Source organism: Etheostoma cragini, chromosome 6, assembly GCF_013103735.1.
Source record: "Etheostoma cragini isolate CJK2018 chromosome 6, CSU_Ecrag_1.0, whole genome shotgun sequence".
Classification (NCBI taxonomy): domain Eukaryota; kingdom Metazoa; phylum Chordata; class Actinopteri; order Perciformes; family Percidae; genus Etheostoma; species Etheostoma cragini.
This window is the reverse complement of record NC_048412.1, coordinates 1193914-1213186: the sequence shown is the minus strand read 5'-3', so window position 1 is coordinate 1213186 and position 19273 is coordinate 1193914. Positions and strand designations below refer to the sequence as shown.

Genomic DNA, 19273 nt, shown 5'->3' with positions numbered 1-19273 from the left:
TCATAGAGGATGAGAAGATGGACTCATGGAGGATGGACTCATGGAGGATGGACTCATGGAGGATGGACTCATGGAGGATGGACTCATGGAGGATGGACTCATAGAGGATGAGAAGATGGACTCATGGAGGATGGACTCATAGAGGATGAGAAGATGGACTCATGGAGGATGGACTCATAGAGGGTGAGAGGCGGACTCGAACAACATTAAATGTTAGAAACAACAGTAACTACATAATGTAACTAGTAACTAAAGTAACTAGTAACTAAAGTAACTAAAGTAACTAGTGACTGAAGCTGTCAGATGAATGTAGTGGAGTAATGTAGCGGAGTAGAAGTAGAAAGTGACATGAAAAGAAAAGACTCAAGTAAAGTACAAGTACCTCAGCATTAGTACTGATACAGTACTTGAGTACATCCACTGGATGTCATGTTAAAGGAACAGCGACTATGAGCCATACATCCAGAACTACTTGATGACAGGAACATAACAGAGCACAACATTAATAGTCACTTGCATTCCCTAAGTTATTTTTCATTTTAAGAGCTTCTAGCTCTTACCACTAGTTTCATTTTGAATATTGCTTGTGGTCAAATTCAGATTTCAAATGTTTTTTTTAAACACATCCTCCACACAGCACATGAGTCCTATTCATCATGTCAATTACTTGCCATGTCTGTAAAAAAATGAAAAAGTGTTGACTGTGTTGAGCAAAAACATTTAAGTAAATAGAGTGGAGGGTGGGGGGGGGGGGATATTAACATTTCCTTGTCTCCTCAGGCGGTGACGCTGTGTTGGAGCACAGAATCTATGTTTGTGTTGAAATGCTTTTTTCTCCCTTTTTTTTTCTTCCCGGGCTGTTTCCTGCTACAAAGGCAGCGAGAGCAGCGGCGTTAGACCAGAGCCGGGGCAGGAGTCTTTAAATCCTGACGCGCTTCAAAGCACGGAGAGCGCAATTCATCTTCTTATCTGAGACTCAAAACAGCCTTTCTCTGTGGAAGAGAGCGGGAAAGAGGGAGAGGGGGGGGAGAAAAAAAAAAAATGCTGTCGAGTAATTTTCCGTTTAAACGTTCCACTCCACAACAATTTGCATAAGCAGCCCTGCGTCTGTGATAAGAAGATTGGTAATTTTCAAAGGCTCTATGGGGATTGAGAATTAAAAGCCTTTCTCCGCTATCTCCCCTCTTGCAGCTGGCCACCACAGATTCCCCAGCTTCTCTCACGCGTTTCCTCCTAAACTATGCCTTATAAACTTTCTCTGCCATCCTCTCCTCTCCGCTCGCTCTGACAGTGCTGAGTCGCTCCCTCTCTCTATCTACTGTATTCCCTCTCTCTTCCAAACACTCTTTCCCTTCCATTTCCCCCGTTCTCCAGCTCGCTCATCCCGGCACTGCTGTTATTTGGGGAGAACAAGAAAATAAATCAGGTAGAGGGGGGAACAAAAAGGGTTTTAGTATGACAAAGGAACTGTGGCAGTATTTTTAAACTAGAATTTTCTCAATTGCAGGGCAGGCTGAGAGGCGGGAACGGAGAGACTTGTAGAGGGAGAGACCGAGGAGGGGTGCTCTTATCACCGGTGACTTAATCTGCCAGAGAGTGGTGTCCTTGGTGCCACCAGGGCCCATGGGTGCTGCAAGGCCTCAGGGAGAAGACGGCGTCTTCCTCACACCTTTTCATTAAATTCACTTTTGATGTCTAACGTGAGGGGACTTTTTCCTGTTCATGCTAGGATCCCAGATCCCTGAAATCTGATATTTTCCAAATAAGGCTTCCAAAATGTACAGTCAGTATCTGAAATCATGAAGAAGAATTCTGGTCAGAGGGTATGCTTAAGCAGCATTTCTCTCAGTGGTATACTGATCTGATCTAACTGCAGGGACGGATTAGTACCCCCAGGGGCCCCTGAACCCCATGGGCCCCCCTCCACCCCATAGCACCCACGCCCTCCAAAGGAGGCAATGAAAAGCTAAAAGAGGCTTGGCCCCACCACACACACACACACACACACACACACACACACACACACACACACACACACACACACACACACACACACACACACTCTCTGACATGCCAAATCACTGTTGGTCAAAAGATGAATGACTAGTCCAGCCGAGCGGGTCTAAAGTATGCCTTTCCAGTTCAATAACCCAAGACAATGTTCCAATGAATTAAATCATACCAAGTCATTCTATGGCTCAAGACTACGGTTATATAGTATTAACCAAAAATCACCCAAGCAGAAAGCAAAAATATACTTGTGAAACGTTATTGACTGACAATGCGTCGCACTATACAGCTGAGTGCAGGTTGCAAAGTAACTGTCACTAAGTCAGCTGGCAACTTCACAAACTGCAAAAGCCAAGACGTACTGCACTTGACAACTTAGTCTCACACAGGCCTAAAGCAGCATCACCCAATAATGATGTAATGCATGTCTGATATGCACGGCCTTTCAATGAACCAAACAAAATATGTACATTATCTGGTCACACGGTCACAAAACATCATATTAGCCTACTCAATTTACATATAGCATAATAGCTCTTACCCTATCTTTTTATTTGCAAAGTTGCAGATCAAATGCTCAAAGTCCAGCTCGCTAAACCCTACTACAAATGGGTTACTGGGGCGGTCTCTAGCTCACCCAGTAAACGTGTGCGCCCCATGTCTGCTGAGTCCTTTGCAGCGACCGGGGTTTGAATCCGACCTGCGGTCCTTTGCTGTGTCTCATCCCTGTCTCTCCCACCTTTCCTGTCCACTGTCAATCTAAAATAAGAGAAAAGTCCCCAAAAATAGCCTTTTTTTGTGCGTTGGTAGCACTTTACAAGCAAAGCAATAACTGTCTCAGGTGGACAGGGAACAAAGAATCCACTCCCGTGGTGCAGTTTCACGATAGTGAAGGTGTCGGGTCAGTGCCTTGTTAGTGAGAGAGCGTGTCTTTCCGCCGCCAGCCTTGTCCCCCCCCCCCGAGATGCTGGATATTTATCCGTTCAGTTTTGAAAGGCTAATATCCCTCTGAGTATAATTTCCTCCCGGGCAGTCTCTGTAATCGGTCCCCATAGTGCAGGGTCCTCAGAGGTGATGGTAGCTGAGGTTCCATTACCTTGTTCTCCAACGTTAATGACCGGCTTCGTCTCTGTCTTTTTCCACAACAACTTTGCTAAAGTTGCTAGCTACCGTTAACTGGGGCTGAGCGTAGCTGATAGAAGGCAGAAACTCTTCCAAGCTAACATTGGCTAGCTCCTCGACATCCTCCTCTTCATCATTCCCAGATCTCTACAAAAAAGCTATTTATTCGCGTTACATTTTTTTTTTAGCAGCCGCTTCTTTCACTTCCTTTTCCACAGTTGACGTCGCTGATTCAACCCAGTCTAATTGGATCTGTTGCAAATTAACTCTTTCCATCTCAACTAGTTCTTAGGAAACTGATCTTGAATCATTACGATGTAAACTACCTGCTCTTTGCCCACCCACCTTTACCATTAGCCAATCCACACAGTGCATTAGGCCTTCTCCAAGTCATTAACGGTCCAGCCATCCAACTAACATGTAAAACACACAATAACACTAAACAAAAACGTAGCAAAGTGCTAGTGAAATAGACCATATTATGTGTAAAAGAGATAGAAAAGGTGACGGAGGGGCATCCTTGGCAAAGTCCAACCCCCTCTTAAGATTGTGGAAAGAATGTGTAGACTCAGTCATTGTCATGATTTGGCTCGCTGCCGATCCTGTTTTTGGCTTTTTTTCTGTCCTGTGTTAAGGGGGTGTGGCGCTCCTGGTTCTCTCTCCCCCCTCGTCAGGACACCTGTGGCTGACTACACACCTGAACCAGATCCAGCAATCACCTCTCCTGTCTTAAACCCCGGCTTTCCAACCAGTCTCTGTCAGATCGTCCCTTCACCCCCTGTGGAAACACTTGCCAAGCCCTAGTCTTGTTACATAATCATCGTCCTCTGGTAGCTCAGATTTAAGCTTTATTGAGTTTGTGTGTTTCTTGCTCCTGCATCAGTCCTGGAAGCCCAGTGTGCCTGGATATGCCTGAACATTCTTTTTGGACCAACCTCCCACCTGTCTGGGCGCTCTCAGTCCCAGAGGATTTCTTTGCACTATTTTTCCATTGTCTTCAATAAACCTCTATTCCTGTTTCCCAACGTTCTGTGTCTTCTCCTGAATCTGGTACCGTCCAAACAGTCACACGCCTTCTCTAGGGCCCAATCCCAAAGTGAGCCCTGATCACTGAGAACTACAGACTCATGGACTTAATTGATCTCAGGTGCTCAGTGTGTGAGGCCACATGGGCTCAGATAGGTATAAATGGGATTGGGACAGCGCTTCACCAGATCACATGTTACCATGGTGACATTTAACAACAAAGATGTTGCTGACACTTGCCAGTTTGGGTATTTTAATTTTAAGTTTGTTGCTTTCCACACGACCAAGGCCCAGGCGACGGCTCGCTGATTTCCAATTTTTTCAAATTCTTGTTCTACGAGCTGGACGACAGGTCTGCGAAGGCTCCGCGGCCGTGTGGCGTGCGGTTGTTTACCTTTGTAATTTCTGGATTTGCTTGATGATCGACAGAGAAATGTGCTTCTGCTGCTTCCCGGACTCTGAACAAATGGTGGCGCCCCCCCCATGTTAACCCAGGGATAGAGTACCACTTTCCCATTATACTGTGCCTAGCCCTTATACACTTTACTTTGTGCATATAGTCTAATTATGCATGTACAGTATTTACCACATTTGTTTACCATTACTGTATTTGCAACACTGTCTACAAACACTTATATTACTTTATTTGTAATGTATAAATGGTTATTTTCTGCATGCTATGCAATGAGCATTACTGCAGGGTGCCTGAGATTTGCTTCTCTGTAACTACTCCACACATGATGACAATAAAGAACTTTTCTCTTTTTAGATGAATGTGATTGCTGCCATTGTAACTGTTTTGAATATTAAGGACAGCCTGACATTTTTAAGGTCATGGCATAATTTACTAAAGACCCATTCGGTCTGATATTTTACAAAAGGATACCAGAGCAACAAGAAAAAAAACGCGTTGGGAGTCTCATTCAGACACTTTTCAGTTAGAAATTATTACCAGAATGTTTGGTAAAAATAAGGTGGGTAGGCATACTGGTTTAGAAGGATATCCTGATCTTCTCTGGTGCATGTCACTCTTTAACAAAGAAGTCTTGCTGTTAACAGCTTCACTTTCAAGAAGTCCCACATCTAAATGGGGGTCAGCAGTGCTGGTCAAGAGCAAGGAAGAGGGACAGAAAAGAAGAGGTAATGTAGAGGAGAGCATAAATGGTTTGTTCACCTTTCTATTCTTCAATATTTTCGAGGTCCTCTAAGACATAACACCCATAAACCATTTTAAAAACATTTATTTCTCCAATGGAGAATGCAAAAAAACTGCATTTTACCCATTAAAGCTGATAGGACTGCCATACAAACCCACTATCTATCTTATCTCTGCCTCCCTTACATGGAGGACAAACTTGCTGTGTCTCTGGGAGAAAAACTACTTACCTTGTGAGACATGAGAAAAATCCTCCTAATACAACAATAATTCAATGCAACGATAATGGCCATAATATTATTTTCCCTTTATCGCATCCGGTTGGAAAAATTGGAAGTCCATAAAATAAATAATGTTTACAGCGGAACTGCCTCACTTGTAATCGGCTTATATGCAATTTACATAAAACTCAGAGTCCCATGCAGTCACCCTGATTATGATATTTAAAAAGAGCAGCAAATAACACAGACTTCCCTGAAGGAAGCACCGTGACAACCACCGTCAACAATGGAGCAAACTCTCCTACCAGCATCAGCATATCTGGACTTTAGTTAAAGATTGATTGGCCTTTTGTTAAAAGAAAATACACATAACACCCAGTCATTTTGTCTACCTCTGACATGGTAGACACTCTTATCTGACTATAGCAACATGCAGAAAACTGGCAAACTCTGACTCAATCATGTCGGACCCTGCTGACTTACAACCAACGCAACATTAGCCATCTCGCGTACAGAATCACAGCAACACAAGTGAAGAAAGTCATTGAAAGCTTTGATGGACCAATCATAACCTGTACATGTTTGGAAACAGGCGGTATTAAAATAAACCTGGTTGGCATGTCATTATGTACCTGAAACTGAAACACCTTAGTACGCCTCATCTCCTCTGTGGATTTATACACACTGTCAGCAACCACAGACGTGTACACACAGCTGCACTCTCAACAGGGGGCCCGGGACCCTTAGGTGGTCCTTTTGAGCTATTGCAGGGTGGCCGACAAATTATGTTAACATTTAAATATGTGTGAATACAAATATCAAATATACATTAGCCCATTTGTGAAAAAAACACATTTAATTCACACATAGAAGCTTAAATATAGCCATATAGTTTAGCTTAAGATTCACTGTGCCTTCCTCATGTATATTCAACATTCAAACATTAAGTAGAAATTATATAATCCTTTTGGCCCAGTTTAATATGCAACTCAATCGTATGAATTTTTTTAAAATATCTCTTTTTCAGCTAAGGGGGCCTCGGCCTCACATTGAAGACCCCTGCGTTAGTGAGTTCCCACTTTAGGTCTACGCTGTTGTTAACTTTGTGTAGAAATCAACGGCAAACACCAGAAACCCTACAGTTTACTTAAATGCAGTTTACTTTAATTGTGAATCTAACAATAGGACCATTAGCACAATAGCATACATCAAGTCTCCAGCCTCTTGATATGTGTTTAACATGGGTGTGGTAGACCTTAACTGTCACCCATTGAGTAACAAGTAAACCTGTCAAGATTGCGATCCCATGCTAGGTCGGCAAAAGGTTTGCGACCAAGCTTTTATTAGAAGTCTTGATGACACGGACCATAAACCTGACTGCGATGCGACCAATTTTAAGACACCAACAGGCAAAGTGCACTGATGTTTCTGTGAAGGCCATCACTGGCAGACAATAGAATGTTTTAGCTGGCACAAAAGGTGTGCAGTGGGTCGGTACGGTCAAAGAAACCATGGGTTTGAACAGCAGAATCGATTGTGATCATTTTTGCACAGAAGCACCTAAGCTGTTGACATGTCAGACAAATACCCAAGTGAATTTGCTTATTGCTTTACCAAATTTACTGGGCCTGGCGTTATGTTAATGCTATCAAATTTCTTGCACTGCCCTTGCCAATCAGCAGCAAGTGACATACCCTCACATTACGTCATTTCCAGTTGACACAGAAGCTGCAGTGGGAAGCTGTTAGTTTTTCTTAATAATCACAAAATTGTGCCAATTTGAGTTATTTTTGTAAGCCGACTTACAACAACCTGTACAGCTGCAGCAATCTCATCCACACTTTTTAGTTTAAATCCCCTTACAAAACTGTGATTGGTCAATTATTTCCTCAACTGGTGGAAATAGATTAGCCTGGCACTGAATGTCTGGAACGTCTTAGTGTTTGATTTCCAAGGGATTTTATCAACAGTATAAGCAAATATAGATATTTAGAGCATAGAAACAACCTAGTTCTGAGGGACACATGCAAGTTGGGGCAATGATTGGTGTGCTGGAGTCCTGGTCACAAACTTTCTAAAATTACAGCTAAACAATACACTACAGTTCTAAACTAATACTTCCATTTGAGCTGTTTTTACATTCTCTCCAACTGCTGTTTTCTGTAAAGCACTTTGAATTGGCTTGTTGTTGAATATATAAATATGTGTATAAATAAGATGCCTTGCCTGCCTAAAATGTCTTTATGAAAACGTTATACGCAAAAAATATGCAATATGGTAACAGAATCTAGATTCATAGGTGATCAGCACAGCCTAGTTTGACAGTTTTATGTGAGTTTGCTGAGCCTGGTGCGTTGCACTGAACACAATATGCCAGTTATGTCCAATAACTACGTTCTAGCATGGAGCTCATCTTGAGACATCTTAAGATCTTGAGACATCTGGAATCAGGCGGTATACTGGCACTACATATTTGCTAGCATGCAAACATTACGTGAACAAACCAACAAAAGGTGGAGTAAGGTCATCTATTGAGCTTGTCCACACATCATGCTGGGATGGTTGAAAAACGTGCTCTGGTTTATTAGCGTTCCTTTAAACTCATGTCCCATGTTTTTTTTTAGTTTTTTTTAGTTTTTTTTAAACTAATCCGTGGTGGATTCATTATTTATTCAGCAAATAATGTTTCCATCAGCGTTTATCGCATAAGCCATATATCAATATAGATAAAAAAAAGTATTTCCTTTTAGTCGATATTCATGAAATTCCAACAAATTTTACTGATTCCATGAGGACATTTTTCATTCATGACTTAATTTGGATAAAAACGTGTGGATGGAAACAAAGCTACTTTTTCATGTTTGCTGCAAATATGAAACATATCACCTGATTAATGCTTTTATTGTAATGCCTCCTGGCCATTTTGTTTAGCACAAAGTCGCCAGAAAGTTGCTAGTGGAGGACAGAGGTTCGGCATCACTGGGATCCCTGAATAAAAGCCTTCAGAAGCTGCAGTGCATCCAGAACAGCGCTGCTAGGATCCTGTTGAGGGTGGGCAAACATGACCACATCACCCCCATCCTCAAATCACTCCACTGGCTTCCTGTCTCACTCTGGATTGAGTACAAGGTCTCCCTCCTTACCCATCAGTGCATCCATGGCAAAGCCCCCCCTTTCCTCAAGGAAACCCTCACCCCAGGTAATCTCCTGAAACCTCCCAGGACAAAGCTCCGTACAATGGGAGGTTGGGCTTTCTGCTAAGCGGCTCCCAGACTGTGGATGCTCTCCCTGATCACCTGAGGACACCACAGACTGTGGATGCTCTCCCTCACCAACTGAGGACACCACAGACTGTGGATGCTCTCCCTGACCACCTGAGGACACCACAGACTGTGGACGCTCTCCCTGACCACCTGAGGACACCACAGACTCTGGATGCTCTCCCTGACCACCTGAGGACACCACAGACTGTGGACGCTCTCCCTCACCAACTGAGGACACCACAGACTGTGGATGCTCTCCCTGACCACCTGAGGACACCACAGACTGTGGACGCTCTCCCTGACCACCTGAGGACACCACAGACTGTGGATGCTCTCCCTCACCAACTGAGGACACCACAGACTGTGGATGCTCTCCCTCACCAACTGAGGACACCACAGACTGTGGATGCTCTCCCTCACCAACTGAGGACACCACAGACTGTTGATGCTCTCCCTGACCACCTGAGGACACCACAGACTGTGGGTGATCTCCCTGACCACCTGAGGACACCACAGACTGTGGGTGATCTCCCTGACCACCTGTGGACACCACAGACTGTGGGTGATCTCCCTGACCACCTGAGGAGACCCTAGACTGTGGACGCGCTCCCTGACCACCTGAGGACACCACAGACTGTGGACGCTCTCCCTGACCACCTGAGGACACCACAGACTGTGGATGCTCTCCCTGACCACCTGAGGACACCACAGACTGTGGACGCTCTCCCTGACCACCTGAGGACACCACAGACTCTAGATGCTCTCCCTGACCACCTGAGGACACCACAGACTGTGGATGCTCTCCCTCACCAACTGAGGACACCACAGACTGTGGATGCTCTCCCTCACCAACTGAGGACACCACAGACTGGATGCTCTCCCTGACCAACTGAGGACACCACAGACTGTGGATGCTCTCCCTGACCACCTGAGGACACCACAGACTGGATGCTCTCCCTGACCACCTGAGGACACCACAGACTGTGGGTGCTCTCCCTGACCACCTAAGGACATCACAGACTGGGGATGCTTTTAAACGTGGCCTAAAACCCACCTTTTTAGGAGACCTTTTGAACCCTTTACCTTATTGTTTTCGTTTATTTTCATTAATTTCCTATAGTATCAACTAACATTACAGTTCAGAGCCGCAAAGCTGGAAATGTAACACTAATCTACAACTGTGTCTGATATAACGCAATTTAAACTGATTTAGGTGTTCTTGGATTCAAGATGTTGGTTGCTAGGCGCTGCATGCAAAGTGAGCCACCAATCACAATCAATGTTCAAGTCATCAAAACAAAAAAACACAACTAAGCTGGCCCTGCTTTTCCACCACAAACTGAAATTTAAAAGGAGCTAAATACATGCATTACTAATATCATTAACTTTAGCCTGGATTGACAGTATGTTATGTATATAATGGTGTCAGTGTGCTTATTCTTATTCGTAAAGCTTTAAAGTTCGACAAGGAATGGTTCACAAAAGAAAAGATCCTTTTTCATTTTTATTTTTATGTCGATGCACTCCCTTACAAAGTCACCGCAGTGGTCGAGAATTATTTCATATTTCCAAAAAGAGCTATTAATGTCATTTTGTAAAAATAACTTACATATTGTGTAGCCCTAGGATCAACCATACCCACTTACAGGTCAGATTTTCAGTCCTGCTTATCCGATGTAAATGGCTAAATAATCTTGGTGCACCGTTGGTCAAATTAAAACATTTGGGGCCCATTTATAGTCGATTATCGGCTATTGGTAAATCCTTTCAGAATGTAACAATCAATCAACTACTCTGGAGAAAACAAGCTTCAACAAATCAATATGGTAGAGTCAAACATACAACTGCCTCACCTCTGAGCAATTACCTCACAGTTTAGAGACAATGAAGCCATGTATGTGATGTGATTCATTCATTCAAACTTTTAGATATGACAATGACAGATTGAAGCTTTTGTTATCCACAAAGGCATCTTCATTGTAACGTTTGAGGGTTAACCTTAAACAAGAGAGGTGAGCTAATCTCAGGTGAAGCATCACTTTATAGTGCTGTGTGTGTGTGTGTGTGTGTGTGTGTGTGTGTGTGTGTGTGTGTGTGTGTAACAGGGTAAAGGCCGCACACTGTGGTTCAACCTAGCTTTCTACTCTACTGCAGCTTTAAACCCAGCAGACATTTGAGCCCAGAATCAGGGTTTGAGGTAGACATGTTGGGGATGGGTCAGGTGTTCTCCACATAATGCATTTCAATTGAGAAACATACATGCAGAGTGGGAAGAATAATCCATTAATTAAGTAAAAGTACTAATATCAAACTGTAAAAATACTCTGTTGCAAGTAAAAGTATGTAAAAATGTCAGGAAAATTTACTCCTCCATGAGGAACAACCCCCCCCGCAGTTGCTAGTAGCCAAAGAGGACACGGAGGATTAAAAAATGATTCTCTTCAGAAGAAGTAATTATCTTTACTCAAGTTCCTACTTGCGAACGTATTCACTAGCGCTGCAGAGGAAGGTCTGGTGAGTCCACACAACATTCCAGAATGGGAGACAATCCTGCACCAATCACAGTTGTCTTGGGCGGTGCTAAGAAGTAGTTTTAGTCATGCAACATAAAACTCTGATAGGACAGCTATCTGCTAGCTGTCCGGATTTACCCTGCAGAGATCTGAGGACCAGGTAACCATAGTCCACAGATTGGACAGATAGTCTAGCTAGCTGTCTGGATCTACCATGCAGAGATCTGAGGACCAGGCAACCATAGTCCTCAGATTGGACAGATAGTCTAGCTAGCTGTCTGGATCTACCATGCAGAGATCTGAGGACCAGGCAACCATAGTCCTCAGATTGGACAGATAGTCTAGCTAGCTGTCTGGATCTACCATGCAGAGATCTGAGGACCAGGCAACCATAGTCCTCAGATTGGACAGATAGTCTAGCAAGCTGTCTGGATTTACCCTGCAGAGATCTGAGGACCAGGCAACCATAGTCCTCAGATTGGACAGATAGTCTAGCTAGCTATCTGGATTTACCCTGCAGAGATCTGAGGACCAGGTAACCATAGTCCTCAGAAATCCACCAGAGGTTAGAACGCCGACACAGAGACAGAGAAAGATGAGGGCAATCCGACCGAAATGAGGGACATCCAGCAGCACTGGGACTTGCGTAAATTAAATGTTGTTAATATAGTCAAAGGTTGTTGATTAAAAGTTGATAAATATAATATTTCTCCAGTCCATTTTTCTTTTTCCTCTCTAATAGCTGATGGCGGTAGAGCCAGACGAGTGTCACTGATACAACCTGGGTAACTTTGAAGAATATGTAGTAGAAATACCATTATTTAAAGTAGCATTAAATTCTAAAGGGACCGGGGGAAGTCTGCTTGAACCGTAAGCCAGCTTCCTTTCAATCTGTCTGCGTTAGCCCATCCCCTCTGCCTGATTGCAGTGATCAGTCAGAGGTTTAACACTGTGATTAGGTTATTCTTTTTTATTATCTTATTGTACAAAGGCGTGTGGATGGGTCCATCATCTGTCTACCCGTTCAGTTACAGGCCATCTTCATTTTATTCTTTTCCTCAACCCCACTTTCTTCCTTTGTTCCTTTCACGGTTACAATGGCCAGTGCTCTATATTATCCTCAATTAAGCTGGAGGAAAATGGTGTTATTGATTTTTTTTATTTTTTCAGACTCAGAAGGATGTAGAAAATCCATTTCATCTCCCAAGACGGATGAGTTTTAAGTCTTAAAAATGACATCAGCGTGGAACCCGTTTTGTAATCGTTCATCTGCGTGTGAAATGGCAACAGCTTTTGTTCACTGCGTTGCTAGAACATCTGTGTTTTATTTGGTAATTATAAACCTTCTTGTGCAGCAATCAACAATCACAAAGTTTGTGGTCCACTGAGCACAGATGAGGTGATAAAACATCATCGCCAACTAGAGAAACTTGCAGCGGGGGAGATTAATCTGCCCCGCAGATAATGGATTATAGATTCAATTTATTTTCAGTGTAAACTGAGTAGACACAAGGAGAAAACGACATCCGCACTTAATTGACCATTGGTGGAGATGTGCAGCGATGCATGTAGACCATCAAGGCTACATCAGTGGTTAGACTTGCTGCAAAGTTTCCCATCTCTTTCTTTAATATAGAGGTCTGAGGGCGGATCCAACCTCAAACAACCAACACCTGAGTAAGGAGTGGGGGGGGGGGGTTTAATCACGCACACCAAAACAAAGCATGCAAGTATAAAAAAAACTCTTAAAATCATGGATATACACAGCGCTGTGTCATCAGCATAAAACGCAGCACTTTAAGTTGTAAATTGGAGTTTACTTTGGAGCAATAAAAAAATTCTTTCACCCAGGAAACACTGGTGTGTTTCTCGGAAGTGTTTGAAAAAATGAGCTTTTTGCGTGATCACTGCTAGAGGTAAAGATGGAACCGGAACAACAGAGACTGGGCAGGACTGAGTTTTTATCTTGAAAATTAATACAGCATTTCACATTATAGAAAGAACAGGGAGAACAAAATATAACTGGGCAGGGCAACCTCTGCTTGCAGCAACCAACCTCCTTTCTGCGTCCAAATTACTCCACTTCAAACCTGGAGCATCTTAAAGTAAGTTACTTGTTTTAATTAGCCAGGGATAGTCGTCTGCTGCTCGTTTTATTGGTCACCTTGTTGTTTTATAGTTATGTGGCGAGTCAGCCTGCTTAGCTGAGGTGTGACTTTACATCCTCCGGTGTGCTGATTAATTAGCCTCGGAGTTGTCTAGCTAACTAAAATTAGCTTGTGGTATCAAGACTGCAGTTATATTTTTGTAGTAGGCTATGCATTGCGGGACTACAAATAAAACACTGTGCCTGCTTGTTCATGTAAAGCAGGGGTGTCAAACATATGCCCCGTGGGCCAGAACCGACCTGACCAGATTAGGGGGATGTGGCCCATGAACAAAAATGAGTATGACACCCCTGATGTAAAGATTCAGCCAGCTGGATCAGAAGAACCCACCAGAATAGGTATTTGATGGCCGCGTTCCTACTTATAGATGCAATTCAATGTGTATTCAGACTACATTATTCAGATTGAGTAACGTAATGGAGTACGTTACAAGGTACATTTTTGGGCAGGTATTCTTTAACGGAATTGAAAATATCCTTCCCAAATTTGCCCAACGGAGATTAAAATAATTCAGCAGAGGCAGGAATCTGTGGACCAGAAAGTGGAAAATCCCTTACATCCCCCCCGCCCACCCAGAAAATTGCACAATGGTTCCGCACATCTGGTCTACTTAATATCCAGATTTGATTGACATCAATATAGCATTGAGGTCTGCACCACTTTGTCTTGACATGACAGCATCAGAGAGAGTCTACATATCTAATCTGAAAACCCATTTTTTAAACATTTGCTGTTCATGTGCATTACTGCCACTGACAAAATTGTTCAAATATTTGGAACGAAGGGACAACACCTATGATGCTGAAATGATTTCAGCTATGGGACAAGGATTGTTCAAACCCACACAACGAGGCTTTGAATAATATGATAACTGAAAATATGACATGCTGAATTTTAGGGGAAAACACTAGAAAACCTTTTTGGATGGAAATTCACGGTGTGGTGAAATGTGCTTAAATTTGAACGGTCTTAGGGCCCTTTTACACCTGAAAATCCAAACCAAGGTTCATGTTTTGGTTAAATTGTCCACATTTGATCTGGTTAGTTTTGGTTTCACACTGCAGTTGTGCAAGAGCACAAAAGACCTACACATGACACAACGTCCTCTCATCATTACATACGTGAGCCACGTTCGTCTCCTCTTATTTGTTATTGATTGTTATCTGGTATCCTCTCGCTTTTGCCAGTTTTTGTGGGAGTTTTCCAGCTGATCCCTGTACCCCCGTGCTACGGCGGCCCATTTGTTGTTTTGTTGCATTGTTGAGAATCAAGACATGAATCCTATTTTTGAGGATAGTACAGTTTGTAGTAGGATGATTTTGCGATTCTGTTGATGAACGTCTGTTACATTCAAACCATTGCCAAATGAGTTTATACAACGCTAATTAAGACTACCAGATTCACACATCTCTTTCTGGACTTCTCAGTATGACTATGCTCAGAGGATTGTGGCATCAGGGAACTTTATGCAACTAGGAATTGGCTGGCCAGGCATGACGGCTCTCAAGAAATAATGAAAACTTTTAAACTGACCGTTGTACATCAATAAATGAAGACAGTATCTGCAACTGCAAAAAAGGTTTTGAGAAACTAATTTTGAGATCATATTCCAAACGAGGTCCAATCGGAGCAGACAGCCCCACATGAAGCGTTCATCCAATCAGGTTCAGCCATTGCAGTTGTAGGCGGGTGTAGCCTGTTTTCATTGCTTGTGAGTGGCCAGTAAAGAGAAACTGATAACTGCTGGAGGCCCGATAGCGTTCAATGCTGGAAAGCTGGGAAAAAAAAAAACATATGGATATATACCATAATAGTTGCCACCAATTAAAGCTACTTTACATTCAAAGTAAAGTACAGCAATGTAAACGGCAAAGTGTAGTTGAAGAGTAAGAGATGAACGCAATAGTATTGTCAGTTAATGTGTAAGTGCTAACAGCAGTTGAAATGTCAGCTTGAAGTAGAAATACCACAGACAGTACAACGTCTGCACTGTAAGCAAGTGTCAGTTGGTAGGAAAGCACTGACAGCTGGAATGTCATCCAATATTTCCTATTTAGAAATAGGTATAGTAATATTTACACTGAACTTTAATAAATTATTGAAACAAGCAACTTGGTCCTTCAGTTTGGAAACATTTTTATGAGGAATATGTACTGCAGCCATGCTCAGAGATATGTTTTCATGGTGTTGGTCCATACATGTCCTGTGTGTATCTTTTACAGTGTTGTGCACAGAAAAGAATGATCCGGTTGATGCAATGTGTTCTCACGTCCAACTTGTGAAGTAGTGACGCTTGGTCAGTGGCTCTCACAAATCCCCTTCAGCGTCTGAAGAACGCACCGGGCAGAGCAGCAGCTCCACCGCGGCGCTGGAAGATGACGTAGTACCAACCTAGACAGTGGTAGAGTTGTATGAAAGACCCTAAAAGACCGGAGTTCATGTCCAGTTCTTGTCCCGCGTGTCACTGAAATGTACATTTTGGACCCCCCCACCACCATCTGTCCTGTTCTTGTGCTGCATGATAGTTAAACGTACATCCCAACCTAGAGCATCAAAAAGGGACGCTTAAGTTCCAGACGCACCTGACCAAGCGTTGTTTTCAAGTGATGGGAGTCAAAATGTTTTGGATGTGATGTCAACATTGGACTGTGAAGAATCCGGACTTGCCTATGCTGTCTGTCTGTCTCTCTGTCTGTCTGTCTGTCTTCTCCTTTGTTGTTTTTCTTTCATTCAGCTGCTCTGCCTCTGCAAAGACAGCGGCTGTCTGGATTGGACGAGAGCTAAATTGCTCAGTGTGAGCTCAGTCACGGCTCAGCTCTCCTTGAGATAATGAAATGACAATTAATGGGAAAGCTGTTGCCATTCGCTCATTTGTTCGCTGACTAGTAGAACAGCAGCCGGGGGGGGGGGGGGGGCAGACAGAAACCACTGGCAACTGCCCAGAAAAAGTTGTCGTATTGAATAGCTGCTGATATGTAAAAAATGCAAAATGCATTCATTTATTTATATATATATATAGATATATAGATATATAATTTTGCATATTGCAAGTAGAGTTCAGATAGAGCTCTGAAGCTAAGTAACCCATGTAAAAAAGGTAGCTCCATTATTAACCCAGTGACACTGAAGTCAATGCATTATTTACCGTAGCCGTGGGGCCTACTGAGTCCCTGACAGAATGGCAAAGGACACATATTTTTTTCTTGAAACCAAAGAGCAAAAGCAGACCCTTGGGCATCTCATAGGAGGTCTCTCTAATACATGCTCTGAAGTGGAAATTCTAGCTATACCCCAAAAACCACATATACAAAAAACATTTTCTGTTTAGTTTCTGGCTGCAGTTGTTTCCTATTATTGCATTTTCCATTCTAAATTAACACACTTATAGGATAAAATTACAAATGCATAACACTTATCTCAGAAGTAAGTCTAGCTCATGGAATTGGAATTCCATATGTGTTTTTTTTGTTTTTAGAAGACCCCAGGCTAGTATTTCATGTTTTGTGTCTCTCCAAACAATTAGTTTAACTGAAGGCCAAAGCTAGTAAAGTATGACATGAAATTACATCATCTCTGTTATTATGCTAGTGGAGGGATGTGATAAAGCTGTGTAATCTAGTTAGCAAAGTCCTCGTTTTGCATGGCTGATCAAGCTAAGCTTCTTGTGACTGCATTACAATGCAAAAGCTCAGACAAGGACACAAAATGAAAACGGATCAAAGGGAATGCAAAGCGTGGAGCACACTGCAGTACGGGCCGGTCCACCGTACCTGGTATTGGTTGGCTTTTGCAAGCTCCTGATTGGCCGATTCAACGTTGGATGATGTAGTCTGGATGTAATCTTCAATGCTGTCTGAGGAAACACAGAGCAGATTGATCGTTGGGTCACTGTCATTCAACAACACGGTCAGGTGGTGTGTTGTATCACACACACACTTATTTATTTATTGGTATAACAAACATAAAAATCTGTCATCTATTGTGTGTATTCCAAAAAACACCAAACGTCTTTTTTTTGCTGTCGGTTCACTTTGATTTAATTATTATACTCATTTTCAGGTTCATACTTGTAATTTGGATTTCTACTAGAACTTATTTATATGCTTTAATGTTAAAAAAACACATTATTTCTCACACTGTCTGAATGCATTTACCTGTATTCACCCCATATCTGAAAATCTCTGTTTTAGTTCTGCCGGTCTCTTTAAGCCCCCCTTCTGAAAAGCCCAGTTTTCTCCGATCGGCCTGTGAGTAAAATAGGGCGCACCTTTGCAAAGGTACTTCTGGGTGGAGGTACTCAAACTGGGCGTGGGATATTGTAATGCACCTGCATGTGACAGTGGAAGAGAAGCCAAATCTAACTCCTCAAACTAAATGGGTTGTCTTATTTCATAGTGTGTGGATTTGAATGCACACTTAAATGTACCCGCACAAGCATGGGAATTAATCTTTCCATGGTCCTTCCAGGTGCTCCAGTGATTGCACATGCATGGACAAACGACTAAATCAAAGCAGCAGAGGTCCAGTGTATCAGTCAAGCTCCAAAAACTTACACTTCCTGTAATGCAACTCAATTGTGTCTTTGATTAAACACCTCCTGCCAAATCACCACTCATAGTTTTCTAACTCTATGTTCTGGAGTTGTACATTTGTAGCCTCCAGGCCCAGATGACTGCTGTTAGAATTCCTTGACAAACACGTATAAACTAGTATAATTTGTTTGTCATCTGTCTTCTGTCTGTAAGTCACTGTACAACCCATACTATTGTCTTGCTGTTTCCTGTTTCTTTGGACTCAAAACATCTGGTTAAAGGAGTTGGCCAAACAGTTGAAAATTAGATGTCTGGCTAAGACTGGCCCATTTACGGAAATTGGATTAATGTGTTGATTAAAAATGAAGATGTAATGTACTTTCAAATGGTCAAAACCCCCCTCAAAAGACCAATTTATGTGTTAGAACATAACATAGATCAGACAGGGTGCTTTTCTGGTGTTTTTGTAGTATCATGATGTATTTTTTAGAATAATTAGTCCCCTTAAAATAAATTAACATACTGTGACCTTTGAAAAAGCTCTTGCTCTCCAAATTTACAGTAGAGTAGCACTTGATATTGGTAATCGGAAATTGAGTGACATCCTCAAAACTTATTATAACCTTTATAACCGGAGGGCCTGGGTGTCCTCCACAATAAAGTGTGAGCGTCAAACAATTCCTTTCATGCATCCTGGTGAATTTTTGTATGGTGCAGAATGTCTTTGTTTCATTTTCATGAGTGGACATTTCAATCTCTCCGGATTCAAAAACAACATTGTGTACAGCTTTAGAAAAGTGTTCGTTTACACGTACCCGTGTGTATACACTGTCAAGAGCATGCCAAACCTATAGATGGCAGTGTGATGAGAAGCAACCAATCAAACACTCTCCTTTCTCTTCCTCACTTCCTAGACGTCCTTTTGTCTCAGTTTACATGCAAACCTGCAAATGAAGATTTCCTAAATCTCCACCCTGGCCGGAGGTTTTAGAATGACTCGTTTTCAGAAGCAATTCTCCGTTCGCGTGAAAACGAAGGACACAAACGAAGGGAAATGTCTCCGAAAAATGACACACGTACATGTACACAGGGTCTACGTAAAGGAAATTATTACCCTCCTCTTTCTCAAAAACCACAGGTGTTTCTAGATGCTGTTTTTTTAGGAATTATGAACAACAAATGAGACCTTGTCTAACTAAGAAGCTCCAAAGTTCAAATCTACATAAAGACATTAAATCAGTTATATATAGGGGGGGGGGGGG

The 19273-nt window shown here is 42.5% G+C and overlaps 1 protein-coding gene across 2 annotated transcripts in view; it reads right to left on the bottom strand.

The window, feature by feature from the left end:
* tsnare1 (T-SNARE Domain Containing 1) overlaps nucleotides 1-19273 on the bottom strand; it is a 125288-nt gene that overhangs the window by 21717 nt on the left and 84298 nt on the right. For both annotated transcript variants that reach the window (XM_034874751.1, XM_034874750.1), the window contains exon 10: nucleotides 17250-17332. In XM_034874751.1, the coding sequence (XP_034730642.1) occupies nucleotides 17250-17332 (83 nt within the window). The remainder of the gene's footprint in view (nucleotides 1-17249; nucleotides 17333-19273) is intronic.